This window comes from Microcaecilia unicolor, chromosome 9, assembly GCF_901765095.1.
Source record: "Microcaecilia unicolor chromosome 9, aMicUni1.1, whole genome shotgun sequence".
Classification (NCBI taxonomy): Eukaryota; Metazoa; Chordata; class Amphibia; order Gymnophiona; family Siphonopidae; genus Microcaecilia; species Microcaecilia unicolor.
The window spans coordinates 165,419,033-165,441,873 of record NC_044039.1 but is presented as its reverse complement, the minus strand read 5'-3'; the positions used below and the strand labels follow the sequence as shown (position 1 = coordinate 165,441,873).

At 43.3% G+C, this 22,841-nt stretch overlaps 1 protein-coding gene across 2 annotated transcripts in view; it reads left to right on the top strand.

Annotated features, from left to right (window-relative positions):
- The window catches only part of NID2 (nidogen 2), a 105,822-nt gene that overhangs the window by 18,668 nt on the left and 64,313 nt on the right, over positions 1–22,841 (top strand). For both annotated transcript variants that reach the window (XM_030214717.1, XM_030214716.1), the window contains exons 7-8: positions 6,864–7,064; positions 10,523–10,750. In XM_030214717.1, the coding sequence (XP_030070577.1) occupies positions 6,864–7,064; positions 10,523–10,750 (429 nt within the window). The remainder of the gene's footprint in view (positions 1–6,863; positions 7,065–10,522; positions 10,751–22,841) is intronic.

Sequence of the window (22,841 nt, the reverse complement as noted above, 5' to 3'; positions counted from 1 at the left end):
GCACAGAACAAAGTTCAATGGGAAGGTGTTCCACAACTTATGGCCTTTAACATAAAAAATGGAAGTCCATTTGGACTTACTGAATTTACTGGGCTTTTTCATCTCTGCTCTGTTTTGTTGTTACTTTTAAGCTTAGACATCAACTTGGGTGCTATTTTATAAACAAAAGTAGGTGCCTACTTTTCTTTATGAAATACTAGTGTACATAGCATAACCTGCGCCTGCAGTGCAGGTATGGACATGTACATGAGCCCTAGATCTGGTTTAAATGCCTGCACCTAGATTTCTAAAGAAAGCAGAAGAATTCTAAGGGTCTGATATTCAAAAGGGTTTAACTGGGCAGCAGAAGCTCCTGTCCGTTTAAACTCGCCAAGCAAGTTTAACTGGACACAATATTCAGCAGCACTCGGCCAGTTAATACCGCTGAATATGTCTGCTAACCAGCCATCTCCTAACCGGATAGCAAAACAGCTGTCCTAATTTTATTCACATACAGTGCCGTGTCTGGTCCACTTCCGAGAGCCGTGCATGCCTCAGCATGGGTTAGTTCAGCCCATGTATGGAAACAGCTTACCAGCCAGTCGCACCTACAAAATCGGTGCTGAAATCAGTGCCGACTAAGCGTATTCTATAATTGGTGTCTAGATTTAGGTTCAGATTATAGAATACATTTATTTGATATTTCAGTGCTTAAATCTATGCGCATCTGTTTGCACCATCGAAAACATGGCGTAAATCCCATCGCATAGATTTAGGCACACTGAGCTATAGTCTATAAAAAGGTGTATAAATTTTGGAACGCCCACGAAATGCCCATTTCCCCGCCCACAACCACGCCCCTTTTTGCCTGCCTGCGTTAGAAGTTCGGCACACAGCATTACAGAATACGCTTAGCAAGTTGTGCGCCTAAATTCTACTCGGTGCCAATTAGTGTTCATTACTGCTTGTTAAGAGCACTCATCAGTTTGTTAAGCTTGTTAAATTACGTGCATTGTTATAGAATCTGCGCCAATTTTGGCGCCGATCTCTAGGCGCGCTATATAGAATCCGGGGGTTAATGTGAGGGCTGAATATCATGCCTAAATTTCTATAATCTACACACATAATTGTATGCGCCACCCATGTGTACACCCACTGTCATAATACACACCATCCCTTCTATACACGTACTTGTTCTACTGTTTAATGTGTATATTTCCAATACTATATTTTGTTATTCCTTTTTTTAGGATTCAATCTGCCATCGCCACGTTTTATCTCATTGGTTGCATTTATGCTCATGTGTGATCATTTCACTATTGTTATTTTCCGCCAAAATCGTTATACCCACACTAGCCCACTCCTGAAGTCACTTCACTGGCTCCCTGTCCGCTTCCGCATACAGTTCAAACTTCTCTTACTGACCTTTAAATGCACCCATTCTGCTGCCCCCCATTACCTCTCCACTCTCATATCTCCCTACATTCCTCCCCGTGAACTCCGCTCACTGGACAAATCTCTCTTTTAGTCCCCCTTCTCCTCCACTGCTAACTCCAGGCTACGTTCCTTTTCCCTCGCGGCACCTTATGCCTGGTATAGACTTCCTGAGCCTGTACGTCTAGCTCCATATCTACCTGTTTTCAAATCTATGCTGAAAACCCACCTTTTCACCACTGCTTTTGGCTCCTAGCCTCTGCTCAATTGCCCTCCCCTTGTTCCTTCTCACCCAGTACTTCCCTCACCCTTAATTGTCTTGTCTGTCTGTATTTTAGATTGTAAGCTCTATTGAGCAGGGATTGTCTCTCTGTGTCAGTTGTTCAGTGCTGCGTGCGTCTGGTAGTGCTATACAAATGCTAATAATAATAATAATAATATTGTTTTGTTAACAAGATTACAAGTTTTATGCAAGACTGTACCAACTGTACACTACCTTGGGTGAATCTCTTTATAAAGGCAGTTGTTATTAAATCCCAATAAATAAATAAAATTGCACTCGAGAAAAGAGCCTATTTAGATACGTGATTCGACACATATACATTGTAAAATGACTAAAATACTTCCATTTACATGTTGTCTTAGCACCTAAATCTGGACACTTCCATTTAAAATTAACGAAGTTGTTTGACATATGGCTTGAAGGTTGTATTGGCTATATATCATAGATGGTTATACCCACTTCTCCTCTCCCTCCACTCTCTGTCTCAGTTGATGGTACCCTCATTGTCCCCGTCTCATCTGCCCGCAACCTCGGAGTCATCTTCGATTTCTCCTTCTCTGCGCATATCCAGCAGATAACCAAGACCTGTTGCTTCTTCCTCTACAACATTAGCAAAATTCGCCCTTTCCTCTCTGAGCACACCACCCGAACTCTCATCCACTCTCTCATTACCTCTCGCCTTGACTACTGCAACCTACTCCTCACTGGCCTCCCACTTAGCCATCTCGCCCCCCTTCAGTCCGTTCAGAATTCTGCTGCACGTCTTATCTTCCGCCTGGACCAATATACTCATATCACCCTTCTCCTCAATTCACTTCACTGGCTCCCGATCAAGTACTGCATACAGTTCAAGCTTCTCCTACTAACCTACAAATGCATTCGATCTGCAGCCCCTCCTTACCTCTCTACCCTCATCTCCCCTTACGTTCCTACCCGTAACCTCCGCTCTCAAGACAAATCCCTCCTTTCAGTATCCTTCTCCACCACCGCCAACTCCAGGCTGCGCCCATTCTGCCTCGCCTCACCCCGTGCCTGGAATAAACTCCCTGAGCCCAAACGCCAGGCCCCCTCCTTGCCCATCTTCAAATCCTTGCTCAAAGCCCACCTCTTCAGTGTCGCCTTTGGCACCTAACCACTATACCTCTATTCATGAAATCTAGACTGCCCAACTTGACATTTCGTCCTTTAGATTGTAAGCTCCTTTGAGCAGGGACTGTCCCTCTTTGTTAAACTGTACAGCGCTGCGTAACCCTAGAAGCACTCTAGAAATGTTAAGTAGTAGTAGTAGTATACTTGTTCAGAGAGGTTTTTCTTCTTTGTATTTTGTAGAGTTGCATGTTTTCAGTAAAAACTATTAAAAGAAAAATTAACCTCTTTAGGTAGACTTGAGGGTCTTCTGAAATGATCTTTTTTTTGTTGTTGTTTTTTTGTTGTCATCATCAGATGTCTCAGTAAACACTGTGGATAATGAGGAGTGTAAACAACAGCTCTTCTGTGGCATGTACTTGCCAGTTTCATAAGCTTGCACATGCAGATAAATTTGCCATATTATCTCATTTGCATGGGAAAATCATTCTGCTCTTAGGCAAATAATTTTTGCAGAAAGATGATTTGATAAATATTGTCATTTGTTTGGCTTTTCTTGAATTGTGCTGTGTCGTTTCAGGCCTCTGGACTTTCTTCCTTTTTAGGCTCCTGTAGAATTTTCTGTGAAATTTGATTATCTTTCGACAGTGTGGAGTGCTGACCCGTTTAGTGTTCATGCTTGTTAAAAGAATACTTCGACCAGATGACTCAGAACTTGGCAACACTGAATTGCTTTCTTAAGGATTTATAGCACTAAATTCTGGAACTCTACTCCCTTGAGAGAAGAAACAATTTTATGTCTCAGCTGTTTTCTCTCCTCTGGGTTGAAGGCTACCTGACTTTTAACCCTCTTCCCTCTATGCTGCATTGGGGCGTTCGGGACTTTTTGAGTGTAGCCACAGGAGAGCAGAACTATGCGATAGGGTCTGCAAAGGCTCGGGATAACATTGGGCAGAGAACAAGCTGTTGTTTGGTGTGCACTTTGGTTCACAATACAGATAAAACAATTTTTTGTAAAGAAACAGTTATTTTCTGTTCCTCTGGATTGTAGTGCTGTGTTTGGCATGGGGCATAAAGCATTCATATAGAAGCACTCCAGTGTAGACCTCAAGTAAGGTGGATTGAAATGCTTAGGAGTAATTTTATAAAGGTTTATCTATGTGTAAAAGCTTTTTTGTTTACACATGGAAAAGGCCCTTTATAAAATTGCTCCAGAATATTATTGTTAGGATTTATTTACCGTTTTTTTTAAGGGATTCACTCAAGGCGGTGTACAGCAAGAATAGATCAAACATAAGCAATAGACAATTACAGCAGTAAAAATATTCAAACAGCAATACACAGTATGGCAAAATATACTACATTACAAATGTCAACACAATGAACATTTTAATAGACACCACAGGATATAAGCAAAGATGGACCATACAGATAGATTAACAGGAGTAAAAAATTAAGTTGCAAATTAGGTCAGAAAGGTACTCAAATGTTATCTTAGCTAGGGTAGGAGTGGATAAACATGTCCTGCTATATAGTATGTGCAGCCAGTGTCATGAACTTAAGCACCTGCCTCAGCAAGATGGTCTTTAGTCATACGTGGTATAAGTAGACATTCCCTGGAGCAGAGTCAGAGTAAAGTTGCAATGTAGCTATATATTTAATAAATACACAAGTAGATGCATACAGTACATACATGCATTTGCACCTGCTTCAGAACTGCTGTGAATGTATGCATTGACATTTGCATTCATCCTATGTAGCCTAACTTTGGACGCTCAAATGGCAGGCTCCAAAATGGCGGTGAAATGGCAGTTAGGCACTTAAGTACACTTGGGCGCTATTCAATAACTTGGTGCCTAAGGGACCCTTTCACGAAAGCTTAGCGCACACTAACGGACATTAGCGTGCACTAATTGCTGCATGTCCTATTGTATACCTATGGGCCACAGCACTTAGGGTGCGGTTTATAGAATAGTACTTATACTCGGGAATTGCGCCTAATTTTAGGCACAGCCATTTGCATCAACTGAAAGGTGGCACAAATGTAGGCGTATATGCCCATCTAATATTATAATTTGCTATGTGAACATTCTAAAGTGTCTCACTGGGATCGTAACCACCTGCTGATGTCACTGGCCAGCAGTAGAACCCTGCGTGCCTGACGTCAGCAGGGGGTTACAATCCCAGTGAGAGACGCGTGCTGAAGAACAGCGGGAGCGGGCAGAGATGTCCCTAAGTGCATGTTGTCCCCCCCCCTCCAAAATCGCCAACCCCCCTCTGCTACCCTCCCCTCCCCCCCTCTTACCGGGGTCCCGGCGGCAGCAGTGAAGAGCCTCGCGAGTCTGCTGCCGTCCCTTCTCTTCGCTCTCAGCTCTGACTCTGGTTCCGCCCTTGCGGAAAAAGGAAATGAGGGCGGAACCAGAGTCAGAGCTGAGAACGAAGAGAAGGGAAGGCAGCAGACTCGCGAGGCTCTTCACTGCTGCCGCCGGGACCCCGGTAAGAGGGGGGAGGGGAGGGTAGCAGAGGGGGGTGGCGATTTTGGAGGGGGGGCGACGCGCATGTAGGGGGATAGGTGGGGCCAGTGTCGGGGAGAGGAGGGCCGTGGGTGGAGGCATCGCAAGGACATGTCTGTGAGACAGAGAGGAGGGGGGACTGGAACTCGGGGGAGGGACAGAGGGAAGGAGAGAGAGGGAGGGAGGGAGGGCCTGGAAATCGGAAGGGAAGAAAGGGGGCCGTGGGACTTGGAGAGGACAGAGCGAGCGAGGGAGGGAGAGAGGGATAACCTTGCTAGCGCCCGTTTCATTTCATACCGAAATGAGTCTTTTTTTTTTTACTAGTTATACTATAACAATACAAGTTAATTTTAGGAGCGCCGCTGTTCCACCCATGCCCCTCCCATTTTCATACCCCCTTTTTTAAGTCTTGTGTAAAATTTAGGCATGGATCCCGCACCTAAATTTACATGCATAAAGTTCAATTATATTTAATTAGTGCCAATTTAGTGCCAATAATTGCTTGTTAAGCCAATTATTGGCGCTAATTAGCTTGATCAATTCTTGGTGACTTTTACAGAATTAGGGGGTTAACATACCCTAATGTTGGTTTGTGCATGCTGAGGTTTAGTAAATGGGCTCCTAAGCATTCTAGTGTGGAACTGGGTGTTTTGACTTTGTAAGCGTGTGCTTTATTGAATACTGTCAACATTTACACCAGACATAGAGAAAGCATATGGCATTGGAGCCTAAATATGGCCACCTAGTTGCTGAGTTCAGCTAGTATTCTATAACAGATTAGGTGCGCAAATTTGCCTTTATAAAATAGTAGCATAACACCTAGATTTTGGGTGTCTAACTTTTAGTTCCCTCTATAAAATTGCCTCCTATTGGGGCTGAATCTGGGTATGTATTTTATAAATGTATATCAGTGGTATAGCCACTGGGAGCCTTGGGGGCCTGGGTCCCCCAATTTAGGTTCAGGCCCCCAAGTTCTGCTGGTTTGGCTGGTTGGGGTCCCTAAGCCCTGCCAGCAGAAGATTTCCTGTGGTGATATTTGCTGCCATGCTGCCTGCTCTGCTTCCCTCTCCCTCGTGCACGTGCTTGGTTTTAAATGAAATTGAGCATGTGTGAGTTTCGCACATGCTCAATTTCATTAAAACCGAGCATGTGCACCATAGCGGGAAAGCAGCACTGTATCACCATAGGAAGGCTTCTGCTGACGGGGCTTGGTTGACCCCCACCAGCCCAGGCATGTGGGGTTGCGGCGGGGGTGGAGAGCGGTGGGGAGGTGGGGCAAAATGTGCATACCCCACTTTGGGCTCAGTCCCCCCCCCCCCCCAAGTCAAGGTCTGGCTACACCTCTAATGTACATAGGTGCCTGTGTCATAGGTACCTTTTTGGACTTCTTAGGCCCTTAAATTCTCATTTGTTCTCTGGCATCTGATATTACTATTTACAATCCTACGTTCTGGGCTTTAATGTAACAATGCAGTGTTAAAGATATGGTAAGAAATATATAAAAACCTTTGTAATAAATATAAGTCTAGTTCTGCTACTCTATCAGTGATTTCTTTTTCCAATTTTAGGTGCTCGGTTTACTCATAATATTGAAGCTACCTTTTATCCGGGAGAGGAGAAAGTTCGTATCACTCAGACAGCTCATGGTCTTGACTCAGAGAATTACTTAAATCTTAAGACTAATATAGAAGGCCAGGTACCATATATTCCAGAGGATTCTACAGTTCAGGTTTCACCTTACAATGAAGTATACCACTACTCTAGTTCAGGTAAGTACCAGCAAGAGATAACACTATTGTAAAAGCCCATTGTCCAGTATACATGGGGAATAAATGTGCCAGTTAAATGCTGGATGAATTGGTGTTGGGTGGGGGGGAGGGGGCAGGCAGAGCAAAGCAAAGAAGAGGTGTGCTGCTCTCTAATGCAGGCCTCTCCCTTCCCATAATTTCCCCTCACCTCCTTTTGTCTTTTCTAGGGACTTTTATTGGGCCCAACAAATCAACAGTAATCCAGTTCACCTATATCAAGCACTCCTTCTACGCATAAATTAGGGCTTTGCAGAGGTACTCAGCTGGCAACCTAATACTTTCCAAACATTGCAGTGGTAGATGCAATGCTAGCACCGAGAGAGGGCAACCTTGATATGACTTCTGAATTTCTGGTTTGTTCATATGATACTTACACTGTGAACAAAGGCATTTATAGGTTGCCTGCTTAGATGGGGGTGGGGGGAAGGAATGTTCATCAGCCCCCAAAGCATTAAGATAGTACTTCAGTGGTATCCTGAGGCTGCTGTGAGAGGTCATGGCAGCAATTTTGTTTAGGCAGCTGATGTGGGCAGGAGCGAGTGGCAGTGGCGTAGCCAGACCTGACATTTTGGCTGGGCCCAGAGCTAATATGGGTGGGCACTATATAGATATATAGATATATATATATAGAGAGAGAGAGATGAGTAGTGTTTCTTGGGATACTACTAGAAATCAAACAAAATAAAACATGGAAAAGAAAATAAGATGATACCTTTTTTATTGGACATAACTTAATACATTTTTTGATTAGCTTTCGAAGGTTGCCCTTCTTCGTCAGATCGGAAATAAGCAAATGTGCTAGCTGACAGTGTATATTTCCGATCTGACGAAGAAGGGCAACCTTCGAAAGCTAATCAAGACATGTATTAAATTATGTCCAATAAAAAAGGTATCATCTTATTTTCTTTTCCATGTTTTATTTTGTTTGATTTCTATTGATAACCTTAAGAGTGGACTAACACGGCTACCACACTCCTCTACTTTGGGATACTACAAAATAATGCCTTAGAATGCACTTGATGATGGATTTCTAAGTATTCTGCCCAACAGCTGCCCTGCATCAACATAAACCACTTACTTAATGTAAATAAAAAAAAAAAAAAAGCACTTAAAATTTTATTACCTGCAGTGCTGGGCTGGGCTGGCAGCTGCTTGGCAGCACCACGGTTCAGTACCAAGACAGGAACTCGATTCGATTCTCGAATCTTCTAAAAGAACCTTCCCCACGTTTCCAGGGCCAGGCAAGCTGAGGCTCGCACTAGACAGCTCAATGTTCAACACTGCGTGCAGCTATTTTTTTAACCTACCACCCTGATGGCCACGAGGCAGCGAGCGGAGTGAGAGCGAGGCTGAGCACGCCACCGCGCACAGCCACGTCATACGGTCATACCGCGGATGGAACAAGAATGACGAGCTGCGCGGCTGCGACGTGACCTGCATTTCAGTGCCCAAGTGCCGACTGCCGAATCTGCCACTCTGCTTCTGCAAGCCCAAAAAGTAGGCAGGCTGGAGCCTGGAGATAAGCTGAGCAAGTGCCGTCTGACTCTGCTGTGGTACGCTAGGTAGGCTGCTGCAGTGTGTGCGCTTGGGTGGGCGGGCCTGAGCCGAAGATCAGCTGAGCGGGTTCCGTCTGACTCTGCCGTGGTGCACTAGGTAGGCTGCTGCAGTGTGTGCGTTTGGGTGGGCAGGCCTGAGCCGAAGATCAGCTGAGTGGGTGCCGTCTGACTCTGCCGTGGTACGCTAGGTAGGCTGCTGCAGTGTGTGCGCTTGGGTGGGCAGCCCTGGGACGAACTTGGGTGGGCCTGGGCCTACCCAGGCCCATCCGTAGCTACGCCCCTGGCGAATGGGGTTTGCTCCTGCTGCCTTCACCCCATTGAACCACCAGGGACTTCAGGTAGGCCCAGGGGAGAGGGGAGTATCATCAATGGAGGTGATGTTTTAAGAAGGTGTATGAACCTGGGAGGGGGTTCTTGGGTTTCCTAGGGGGTGAAAGTGGTGGTGGTCGGGGGGGGGGGGTCTTACCTCATGGTAGGGGGGGTCTTGCCTCATCAGGATGGAGAGGCTGTGTACTTCTGGGAGGTGGGGGGAGGAAGGAGGAGACTAGCACCACATTTGGCTAGGATACTCAATGACGTTATATAGAAATACTTTTAAAACAAATAAGAGGAAATATTTTTTTCATTCAATGAATAGTTAAGCTCTGGAACTCATTGCCAGAGGTTGTGGTAACAGCAGTTAATGTATCTGGGTTTAAAAACAGCTTTGACGAGTTCATGGAGGAAAAGTCCATAGTCTGTTATTGAGATAGACATGGGGAAGCCACTGCTTGCCCTGGGATTGGTACCATTGAATGTTTCCACTGTTTGGGTTTCTGCCAGGTATTTGTGACCTGGATTGGTCACCTTTGGAAACAGGATACTGGGTTACATGGACCATTGCTCTGACCCAGTATGGCTATTCTTATGTTCTCATAACCTGGAGGTAAATCAGGTACTGGCCAATATTCAGACCACTGCTTGGTTAACTCCCTGCATAAAGTTAGGACAGCTTTTTTCTGTCCTAAGTTTATGCAGTTGTTCTGCCAGTTAGTAAACTGAAAATCTCTGCTAACCGGCTAAGTTTCCTCTCTGCTCCCAGACTGCCCATAAACCAGCTGAATTTGGCATGGGTGGTTACAGGGTATATTCAGTATCACTGTCCACTTAAGAGCTGCTGAATATTCCCAGATAGCCCAACAGAAGCGATTTAAGTAGCCAGGAGACTCTCCTGGTCATTTCAATCACTTTGAATATCTACCCCCAAAATGTCACCTGAAGTCAGAACATATAGGACAATTAAATGTTCCTTAACTGAAAATGTCTAGGCAATCTTATACTAAGAAAAATCATTTCAATATAAGGTGCCTCAGATGTGGCCTTTAGGTGTGGATTGAAAACATGGCCACTGTAGAAGACCGGTGAATTATTGAGTCTCATGTTTATTGAGGGTCCACCATTATTCTGGGAATAAGAGAGGGAAATGTGATTGTTGGATGAAGAGAGTTTCAGGGAATGTTTTTCAGTGTTCCAGATTTATGTATTTTCAGTTCATTTGTTTCAAAATTAGATCTGGAGGGAGGAATAGATGCAGCTCCTTGAAAAATAGAGTGAGGATGGCAAGTTATTACGATGTTTCTTTAAAATATCTGTCCATGTTACTTTGTGTGAAAATTGTTTTGCTGTTTTTTGTTGTGATCTGTTTTGAGCCGTCCATGGGTAAAAGGGACAGATATTGAATAAATAATAAGTTGCATCTCTTAAGTTCAGAAATGCATTTCCTTATTATAAAATAAAACAGTTGGAATAAACTTCTGCTGTATTTTTAAAGATAAGTGTTTATGCTCATTTAAATCATGCAGCTGTATTCTTTCTTGTATGCAGGTGTGACCTCTACAGCTTACAGAGAGTATTCCATTAGCTCCACCAGAGGTGATACCCAAAGATTGTCCTACCGAATGCGCCAAAACATTACTTACCAGGACTGCAGCCATGCCCGCAATATTCTTCCTGGCACGCAGAAGCTCACCGTGGATCGTGTTTTCGTGTTGTACAACAAAGATGAGAAAATTCTCAGATATGCCATGACCAGCCATATTGGACCAATACAAGGTGAGTGCCAGTTTGCTGAGAGATGCTTTCAGTTCTTAGCACAGTACTTCAAATCGTATCTGTGGTGGTCTTTTCAGTCAATGTGCATAGTTTTTGCTGAGGAGGTGGGTATTGATTTTATGTTTTATGTTTTTATTGTATTGCTGTAGTTTGCACTGTATGTTATTCTACAGTATTAATGTATGTTATTTTATAGGTTGTTTTGACATTTGTTGTACATTGCTGTGAGATATTTTAAAAACGATTAAGAAATACAATGAACAATGGTGCAGCCAATAGATGTCTGGAGAGGTGGTATGTTGTCATGTAAAATTTCAGAAATATGGTTGGTGTTTCTTCTTGCCTGTTGCCTGTTCAGAAGGGGGAGCAGCTCTGTAATATAGATACATCCATAGATTTTGCACCATTAATGAACTTTTATTTATTTGACTGGGAGAACATTTAGAAGAACAGAGTTAAGCAAGCATATAGTAAGTGTAGATACTGAGAGCTTGCTTTGATATGTATGACTGTTGCTACAGTGAGATCATCTTTCAGAAAAAAAATGTCCTTGGGATCCAGATGTAGTAGAATGCTCTTAAAACTATGTTTTCCATACGAAGGAGCAAGCTATGAAAATATGGGAGTGGGGATGAGGTGTTCTCCAGAAACAATAGGAACGTTATTTATGTATAACTGCAAGACCCTGTCCTCACTGCTTTCCATTAAGTATGGTGGGTCTCAGAAAGCAAACAGGCAAGTAGTCTGCAAATGCCAGAAAAGCAGACCAAACTGATCCAATATGGTCCAAAAATCTAGTTTACTCAAATAGCAGCAACACAGAAGGGGTAATTAGTTCTATACCCCCTTCTGTGTTGTTGCTAAATGGATAATTTAGATTGTTGGACCATATTGGATCACTTTGGTCTGCTTTCTTTTTTGCTATTAGGTATGGTGTCCAGGGTTTACTTTGCAGTCTTTGACATCTCCCTCCTGTTCCTTAGGTGGGTTAAGGACTGTCAGTCAAACCCAGCCTTGTTCATAGATGAGTGTGAGTTGACCACTTGGGCAAAAATGCTGCTTTAAGAAAATAACTTATTGAAATACTTGTCTATAAATTTTTGGACCTTATTGATCTTTTATTATCTCTTATTATCTTTGTTGTTTTAAACGATGCCTATATGATCACTACCTTACTTTACATTGTTTAACTTTATTTTACTGAACTGTAGTCTACCCTACGGTATTGTGTAAGCCACATTGAGCCTGCGACTAGTGGGAAAATGTGGGGTATAAATGTGTTAAATAAATAAAAATAAATATAAGGGGTCCCTTTACAAAGGTGCGCTGAAAAATGGCTTGCGGTAGTGTAGGTGTGGGTTTTGGGCGCGCATAGATCCATTTCTCAGCGCGCCTGCAAAAAAAGCCTCTTTTTTTTTTTTTTCCAGAAAATGGACGTGCGGCAAAATCAAAATTGCCATGCATCCATTTTGGGTCTGAGACCTTACCGCCAGTCATAGACCTAGCAGTAAAGAATTTGGGCGTTAATGATCTACGTGTTTTAGATGCCGCTTGGCGCATGTCCGCTATGGTAACTCCAATTTGGCGCACATTGGTCGCTTGTAGGTGCCTACACGGCTTAGTAAAAGGGGCCCTTAATTTCTCTCTCTCATTATAGGCATGTAATGAGAGGGGTAGTGTGGTTGTCTTGGCTGACTGGATATCTGATGTTAAAAAGTCTTGCTGACCATTCAGCTTTTGAACTGTTTGTCAAGCAACCAGATGATCACATTGCCAGCTCAAAGCCCCAGTTAGTTTCTTTTCAAGTTGCTGAAAAGAGCTTCCCTTCTCAATTCTGTTAAATCATCTAGTGTAATACTTTGTAATACATGTACACCTGTGAGTAGAATGGATAATTCTGTTAATTATTAATACCCTAAATACTGTATGCCTTTGTATGTTATTTTCTGGTTGTGTCTGAGGCTTCGGCCTCCTCACCATGAATGCATGTTAAAGTTGCTTCCTTTTGATAAACTCTTATTAAGATGTGTTACATTGTAAAATATCTTAATACAGGGCTTCACAATGAGTATGCATGAGATAGATTTGCAAACAATGGAGGCAGTACATGCAAATTTATCTCATGCATATTCATTGGGGATATCTTGAAAAACAGACTGGCTTGGTGTGTCCCAAGGACTGGGATGAGACACCCCCACACCCACCCCCCAATCTTAATAGTATAGAGTAGTGGTTCCCAAACATTTTCGGTTCACAGCATCCTTCGTGTCCGAGCAATTTTTCATGGCACCCCCCCCCCCCCCGGCCACATCGATCTCTGCCTGCCCCCCCCCCCCCCAACCACACAGGTCTCCGCCACCCTAGCCACACCGATCTCTGTCTCCCAGGACACATAGGTCTCCAACCCCCCCCCCCACCCCCCCTGGCCACACAGGTCTCCATCTTTTTCTCTACACAAATATAACAGTGCTAGGGTGTCCCTATAACTAGCCCCTCCAAATGACACACTGATTACGATTTTTAACAAATTACTACTCTACCTATGAAAAGTTATTCCATTATTATACTTCCTCTGTGGAATGGAGCGCATGAAGCGTTTGTTTACACTTTCTAACAATAATAGAGCCATGGGACATAAGATGAAGCTAGAATGTGGTAGATTTAAAACAAATAGGAGAAAGTTTTTCTTTACTCAGAGTGTAGTTAGACTCTGGAACTCGTTGCCGGAGAATGTAGTGACAGCAGTTGGCCTTGCTGAGTTTAAAGGGGGTTTGGACAGATTCCTGAAGGAAAAGTCCATTGAACATTATTAATTAAAATTTTTGTTTTGTTTTTGGGTTTTTGCCGGGTTCTTGAGGCCTGGATTGGCCACTGTCGGAGACAGAATGCTGGGCTTGATGGACCCTTGGTCTTTTCCCAGTAAGGTGGTGCTTATGTTCTTATGTTCTTACATTTGTATGCTGCACAAGCCGGTATGTTTCGAAATATAAGTGAGATTAAATAGAAAAATGCTACCAACAATAAAGAATGATAACGTGGATGCAGCAGCTCATACGTTTGCTTGCTAGGTTTGAATGCTTTGTTTTGAATGGGTAGAGCAAACAGAGACTGACCTATTGGCTTCAACTTTTTTTTGACTTCATCCCGTCTCCTGCTTTTCATCTAAACTCCTTGGCAGCAAAAGTGAGTCCTGAAGGCCATCTGCTCTGTGTCCCCAGTGGCTGCAACAAAAAGAAAAAAAAAAAAAGCAGGTATGGGACCGCAGCAGCTTTCAGGCATGTGCCGTCGGCTCTGCTGGTCCTCTGCCTCCGCTGACATCAACTTCCAGTTCCGGGGGCAGAGGACCGGCAGAACTGACAGCTCATGCTTAAAGGCTGCTGCAGCCTTCACTTGCATTTTTTTTGTTGTTTTTCTGCCGCTGCTGTTCGGGTGGTGGCGGGAGGGAGGGAGGGAGGGAGGGATTTGCCGTGGCATCCCAGAGAGTTTGCTGTGAAGCACCAGGGTGCCACAGCACACAATTTGGGAACCGCTGGTATAGAGCCTGATATTCAAAGCAACTTGTCCATTTGCCAGCAAGTGGCAAAAGCATAACTTGCTTGTGTGTGTTTTATGAGCCCTTATCAGCCTGATTTTATTACAGCATGTTTATATTGTGAGAAGTCCAAAAAGGTGCCTATTTTATAAAGGCAACATAGGTGCCTAGGGCGCTCATTTTCAAAGCTCTTAGACTTACAAAGTTACATAGGTTGCTATAGGGTCCTTTTATCAAGCTGCGGTAAAAGGGCCCTGCTCTAGCGGCGGGGGCCTTTGTTGCCACATGCTGCAGCCCATTTTACTTCAGCGGGTAAAAAGGCCCAAAGATGGCATGGCCATGTGGTAAGATTTCACTTATCAGGTGGCATTGTGGGGGGGGGGGGGGGGGGGAACTTAACATCACCCATTAAGATGGCGTTAAGAGCGTGCTAACCCAGAGATTACCAGGTAGCACACGGTGCTGCCCGACTACCACTGGGTTAGCGTTGTGCTGGAAAATAGCTAGCTATTTTCCCTAGCGTGGCAAATGGCAAGTGCTGGAGATGGAACTACCGCTGGCAGCCATGTTGGGCCGGCGATAGTTCCAGATTAGCATGCGGTAAGCCTGTGTTGGGCTTACTACTGCTCTGTAAAAGGGTCCCTATGTAACTTTGTAAGTCTAAGTGCTCTGAAAATACACCTCTTTGTGTCTTTATAAAATAGGCTGTCAGAACCAGTGACAAAAAGAGTGCGCAAATGCTGACACACACATTTATAACTGCTCCAAGTGTGTTCATGTGCTCTGTAAATGTATTGTAGATTTTACACGTACATCACAACTTTGCCACACACTCCCTAATTCTATAATCTTGTGTGCACATTTTTGCACTTAGCTCACAAATTTGCACGTGCAGGTTATAAAATAATGGTAGTTATATGTGGAACCAAATTGTTAAATTAGGTGCTATTAAGGTGGAGTTGACCTTTACACATTAAGAGGCCAATGCTCAGAAGTAAACACGAATGCTAGAATCCATTAGCGCCAGACTAGCACCTGTATTTACAAGTGCATTATGGCCAGAGGCCTTCACCACAGGAAACAACGAACATGGGAAGAAACAGCACAAATGGTATGCAAATGTAGGCAGAAATATGTATATGAGGTCATCTCATATTCCCGTCCGATGATCAGAAAACAGCACACCTCACAAGGGCCCCCTTACTGCTGTAAACTCTACGCCAGCTTGGAGCTAGCATTAGGGTATCTGGGGTACCCAACCGGCAATAAATCATGACACATTCTTGGAATCGGGGGCAAAAACAGACCTGTCCCTGTGCAGCAAAACAAACAGGCTTGCTAGCGGATTCTCACAGACAATCCCTGCACCCGCTGTGGGTTTCTCCCACCAGTTGAGCCAACTATTGAGCAACCAACACCCACATTCTGCAGCAGTCTAATCTGAAAGTCAGCAGTGGCAAGTGACTTCCTCTTCAATAAGGATTTTTTTTCATAGGGGTGTGTGGGGGGGGGGGGCGGAGCGTTAGAATAACTCTATCTTCGATTCAAGTAGAAATAAAACAATTGCAAGAATTTAATTCAGCAACGGTTAAAGATAAAACAAATTTACATAGAAGAATAGAACAGATCGAAAATTATAATAGAAGATTAAATCTCCGTCTTCTGAATTTCCCAAAAGTACCGGGTTAGTTACCTCTGGACTTATTTAAAAGATACTTGCAAGAAATTTTAAAAATTCCTCAGGACGCTATTTCTCCTATCAGTAAGATTTATTATTTACCTCAAAGACCTGGGAAACAAATTGGGGAAATCGAAGGAAGAGAAGGAAAAATTGATACCGATTTGAACAATATATCAACTATTTTGGAGCAATCCATAGAAAATGCATCTGAGAGAGCTACATTATTGGTCTCCTTTGTCTTTGAGCAGGACTTAAATACTATCTTGAGACTATATTTCAAACACTCTAAGGAATTTTTTGGATCTGAAAAAATCTGGATTTATCCAGATGTCATAAAAACGACACAAGAAAGGAGAAAGGTTTTTCTAAATTTGAAAAAAGATGTGGTGGAACTTGGGGGTATATTCTTTTTAGCCTATCCATGCAAATGTTTGATTCGATTTGGTGAAACTAAATACATATTTTATACACCTGAACAATTAAAATCTTTTCTAGATTTGAAAAGGCTTAAATAATGTTAGAATAAGAAGATAAATGGAATATCACGTAGCCTTTAAATTGTAATATATGCTTTATATGTACTCCTATAATTTCCTGTTTGACACGCCTCCCACGTGTAGTGGTCTAAGAAAGCCAATTTAAATTTTGAGATAATAGTATAATATTTTTCTTCTTTTATTTGTTACGATTTTCCAGGCAGTATTTCTTTGAACGAGTGTTTACACTTGTGAAATTTGTTGGAAAACTTAATAAAAAAAAAAAAGAAAGAATAACTCTAAATCTCCTCTTTACTTCTCATACAAGGGTCAACCACTGGGAGCTAAGCTTATTTGGGAGCCAGTGCCAAAAATCCGGAGCTGGGCAACCGGCACCTCCTCCCCCCTCTGTCGTTCTGGGCATGCGGTCAAGAGCTGTGCTTAACACACAACTCTTGAGTGCATGTGCCAGGCACCATCCTTGCCTTAACTTCAAAACAACTCTCTAATGCTAACAGCACGCCTATACTAGCATCTCATTAGTGTTGAGCATTAGGGAGTTTTTCCTGCTGCGCTGTTCCAGTACTGTTCAGTACAGCACCAAAGCTTTGAGCTTCAGCCCATTAGGGATAATCTATAACTGGGTGATCTCAAGGCTATACAATAGGAGTCTTTTCTATAACAGAACTAAGGTGCATAAGTAATGCCACACTGGGAAAAGACCAAGGGTCCATCGAGCCCAGCATCCTGTCCACGACAGCGGCCAATCCAGGCCAAAGGCACCTGGTAAGCTTCCCAAACGTACAAACATTCTATACATGTTATTCCTGGAATTGTGGATTTTTCCCAAGTCCATTTAGTAGTGGTTTATGGACTTGTCCTTTAGGAAACCGTCTAACCCCTTTTTAAACTCTGCCAAGCTAACCGCCTTCACCACGTTCTCCGGCAGAGTTTAATTATGCGTTGGGTGAAGAAAAATTTTCTCCGGTTTGTTTTAAATATACTACACTGTAGTTTTATCGCATGCCCCCTAGTCCTAGTATTTTTGGAAAGCGTGAACAGACGCTTCACATCCACCTGTTCCACTCCACTCATTATTTTATATACCTCTATCATGTCTCCCCTCCACCTTTTCCAATTCTACTATATCTTTCTTGAGATGCGGCGACCAGAATTGAAAGCAATACTCAAGGTGCAGTCGCACCATGGAGTGATACAACGGCATTATAACATCCTCACACCTGTTTTCCATACCTTTCCTAATAATACCCAACATTCTATTCGCATTCCTAGCCACAGCAGCACACTGAGCAGAAGGTTTCAATGTATTATCGACGACGACACCCAGATCCCTTTCTTGGTCCGTAATTCCTAACGTGGAACCTTGCATGACGTAGCTATAATTCGGGTTCTTTTTTCTCACATGCATCACCTTGCACTTTGCTGCCTAGGTTTTGTTGTAGAATACAGGCAACGTGGTCACTGATCATGCGTATATTCAGTGGACACTAGTTAAATGGATTGCACCACCAAATATACAATAAATTTAAGCATCATTGTCAGCACATTTTCACCTTATATGCCCATAATAGTCACCATCCTGCCTTAAACATGACCTTGTTCAGTGTGTGGTATCTGCAGCGTGGAAACAGACTTTTTGGACCTGTCTTCTGTGGGAATTGATCTGTAATTGGCATGTAAAGCAAGACAGTTGCATTTGTGCCTGATGAGGGGGAACTTCATTGTTTCCCAGACTTTGGAACAAAGTGCTGGCTCTTTTTTTTTTTTTTTTCCTTATCTGCTGTTCCTAACCAGTGCTCATTTACTGGCTTTTTGATCGGCATTATCTGGAACAGCAGCCGATCAATACGCGGGAGCAGCACTGAAAAATAGCTCCCCAATGCTCAACCGTACAAAGATGCAAATGATATGCGTGCTGTTTGAGTGAAAGCAAAGGGGAGGAACACGCCTGGTGCATGTGCACAAGAGTTTTGTGATAAGCACAGCTCTTGTACGCATGCGTCAGGCAAACCTGGAAGCAAAGTACACCGGTACCGTTCTTCTGTGCTTTAAATATAAGCTTTTCAAAAAAAATTTTCACCTGAAAAGCTTATATTTAAGTGCAGAAAACAGGCACCTATGTGTGCTTTCACTTTCAGGTTTGCTCTAACTTGCATACATTCATCTCTCACTACCAGCACTTTAGAGTCTTACATGGGCTTCCTTCTGCTTTCAAATTAAATAAAAACTAGCAACTATTAAAGAAACAATTGTGGGAAATCCCCAAATGTGTGCTCTGAGCTGGCGTTAGGTTTTCAGCGGTTACGGCGGCTTTGTTTTGTGCACTATTCTCTGAGCATTGGGAGAGAATAGGAAATGACCTCATTAACATCCATTTGACTACATTTGCTTGCCATTTGTGCTAATCTTTGGTGCGCACATTGTCTCATGCAGTAGAGCCCTCTGAGCATTCTACATTCACTAATGCCAGCGCTAATTGCCTCTAGGGCCGGCGTTAGGTTTTGAGCATCGGCCCATGATTACCTTCCTCCCTGATAAATCTGAATCTTGAAACCTGTTTACTTTTCGAAGGGGCAGTACATTGGATTTTGCAGCCCTTCTTCTTCCTCAAACCCCCATTTAGAAGAAACTATTCTGAAGGGTTTTGTTCCAGTGCATGGTCTGGGAGGGACTGAAGGAGTGGACTGTCATAGAGATGGTGCATTTAAATGCTTCTTTCCAACAAAACCCCTTTTTTCACTCCCTCCCACATTGACTGCATTGAGTAAATTGGTTGCAGATCTTAGGTCAGGAAGTCAAGCAGTTTAATGTGTGTCAGAAAGAGCCATTAAGAGGCAAAGCTACTATTCATCAAGCAAGTACAATAAGGGAGATAAGGAGCCTTTTGAGAGACTGAACAACAAAATCCACATTGCCAGTGTCAGAGCAAATTACATGGCTGTGAAAGTTAAACACAAGCTATAATCACATCAAGTGTTCAATGTTGAGTGTCTGCCTGAAGTGTCATTTCCTGGTCAAGAGTCTTTTGTTAACCATGTGGCTTTGCTTCACGCCCTCAACTGTCTTGGGGGAACTGCTGCAGATCTGGAGCCCTCACCCTCAATATGTTCAAAGAAAAATATTCTATTTCCTTACTTCTGAAGTCATTCTCTCCCTAAGTCTATGATCTTGTGCACCATTGTCATGCTTAGCATGCAAAATTGTGCACACAGGTTATGCAATACTGCCAATTTATGTGCGTAACATTATTATTAGGCATTAATTGGTATTAATCAATAATTGCCTGTAATTTGAGTTAATTTGCACTAACTTGCAGTTACATGCATAACTGCACTCAGGCAGTATTCTGTAACCTTAGCGTGCAATTTCTGTTGTGTGCGACTGTTAGGAGGTGTGGACGTGGAAGGAGCATGGCCAAATGCGCTAAGGCTATACAATACTGTTAGTTATGTGACTGATAGCAGTTAAGCACCAGCATTTGCACCAGCCATTGAGTTAGCGTAAGTGGTTGCGCCTACAGATAGGTGTGTAATTGTGGACTTAGGCTAGTATTCTATAATGGCAATTAGATGCATAATTGTCATTATAGAAATGGCATTTAGCACACATACTTTAGGCAAACTTTTGAGAATTACCCTGTGTGTCTGTTCTGGATGTCACTCTATGTCCCTCTTGTTGGAAGGAAAGTGTGGTACAAATTATTTAAAAAACAAAGAAGAAATAACCCTTGCTGTGAGCAAACAGAAGAAACACAAAAGCAAAGGTGACAAAGAGGAGTCCCAAACAAATGATTCTTGATGATATAAAATGCTTTATTATGTTGAGTGAAAGACTTGACTCTCCACAAATTCGTGTTTCGGCCAGAGGCCTTCTTCAGGAGTCTTATTTTACAACTCTTACTCAAGTAAAGCGCTCTTAAACATATGTATTCACCTTCAGGATATGGCTAAAATGAAGAGCAAGTCTTGTGGCGCAAGCCTATATGCTTACCACAATAAACTCAATTCTAGTGTCGCTGAAGCTGTCATAGAGCCTGGTATGTACTTTCACTGTCACATTTATGGGGGATGGAAGGGGATAAGTGATCACTGGTGCATTAAGGGGAGGAGTCATGCCTTAATCTCTCAGTGGTTATTTAGGGCACCACTTTGTAACTTAGAGGCATATTTTCAAAGCACTTAGCCTTCCAAAGTTCCATGACTAAGGGGCTCATGCGTGAAACAGGTCTAGACAAAACCGTCTCAATTTTTGTCCCACACGTTGGTTTTGTTCCATTATGGCAGAAAAACATCTAACTTTTGGGAATGCCCAAAAGTCCCACCCAAACCACACCCCCAACACGCCCCCTTGAAATTTGGACAAAGTGGCATCTTTCTCTGCCCCCCTGCCCCATGGTCCTCCAAACACGACAGATCACTGGCAGCAGAAGCGCTACAGACAGGCTGCCTCTGGCTAACTTTTGCGCCTTTTGTCTTCTGCACCCCACCTAGTCTGATGCAGCTTCCTGCAGCTGAGGATGCAACAGAGGGAAGGAGCTAAGGTTGGCTGGATGAGGTCTATCTGTAGCACTTCTGCTGTTGGTAATCCGCTGTAAGTTTGGAGGAAAGCGGGTGGGAGGGACAAGATGCTCAACCCACAATGGGCACAGTGGGGGGGGAGGGAGAGAGATGCCAAATCCATAGTGGGAAGGGGAGGAAGGGATAGAGGTGGGTGAGTAATGTTTCTGTCCATATTTTGGGGGGATGGGAGGGGGTCAGGGACCATTGGGGGAGTAAGGGGGTCATCCCTGATTCCCTCCAATGGTCATCTGGTCATTTAGGTCACCTTTTTGTCCCTTATTCATTTTAAAAGCAGGTCTAGCCCCAAGCGTTTAGATTTTCGCCCAGGACGTTTTTGTTTTGTTCCATTATGGTTGTAAAATGTCCAAGTGTTAGGCATACCCTAAGCCCATCCTATTCCTGTCTCCGCAACGCCCCTGACACCTCTTCTTGTGATTTGGATGTGCTGTAGGAAAAATGCATAGATAGATGTCTGCAAAACAGATTTTGAAAATACCGATTTGGATGTTTAGAGAAGAAATCCTCCCAAGTCTTACTTTATGACACTTTCTGAATGTTTTCTTTTTTTAGCCCAAAACAGGTGATTTAACTGACCAGGAGCTGTTTCTGGCTGCTTAAATCGCTTTGAATATAGACCCAACAAAGGTGCCTAAAAACATCCAAATTGGCATTTTCAAAACCAATTTTTAGACATTTTTCTATGAAGTCCATCAGAAATGCATTCAAATCACAAGAGGGTGTGTCAGGGGCATGTTAAGGATGGGACATGGGCGTTCCTAATACTTAGATATTTTTCTGCCATAATGGAACAAAACAAAAACATCCAGGACATTTTAGTCTAGATCTATTTTATTAACGAAGAAGCCACAAGAAAGTATCCTAAAATGACCAGATGACCATTGAAGGGAATCACAGATGGCCTTCCCTTACTCTTCCAGTGGTCACTAACCCCCTCCCACCCCCCAAAAATGTTATTAAAAACATTACTTACCAGCCTCTATGCAGGCCTCAGATGTTATACTCAGGTTCATTACAGTAGCATGCAGGTCCCTGGAGACCCAGGCCCATACCTCCCCCTTCTTGTTACACTTGTGGTAGAAACTATGAGCACTCCAAAACTGACCAGAAACCCACTGTATCCACATATAGGTGCCCCCTTCACCCATAAGGGCTATTGTAGTGGTGTACAGTTGGGGGCAGTGGGTTTTGGATGGATTTTGGGGGACTCAGAAGACAAGATAAGGGAGCAACAGTGAGATATTTACCTGGGAGCATTTACCCTAGGGCACCTCATTGCTCTCCTAGGATGTCTGTGGGGCCAGTCTATTAAGAATGCTGGCTCTTCCTACATCCCAATGGCTTGATTTTGTTGTACAGTGCAAGGGTCTGGGACCAAAGAAATACATGCAGTTAACCTGAGCATGCACTTAACTGTTGTGACCCAAAGAAGCTTGACATCTGATAAACATATGTACAGTACTGTGTATTATATGTACAGTATACAATCTCCATTAACTGACGTTATACAGTCTCCGTTAACTGACATTAGGCTTACTTGAAGTAATCAGTCATAGTCCTCTGTACACTCTTGTGTCTGTGAGTTCCATAGACTACGTCTGCCAGACGTTAAAAACTGTCATACCACTGACATCCAGTAGCCTCCAGATAGACCCGCACGGTGTTGAGACTCTCCAGCGCTCTTGCAAAAGTGACAGGAGGTTGTTGAATTTCATCAGCATGTGCCTCGCTGCTCATTTCATCATCTGTTTCATCATCAGCCGTTGCCTGCGTGTAGGCGCATATCTCGACATCAGTGCTGTCG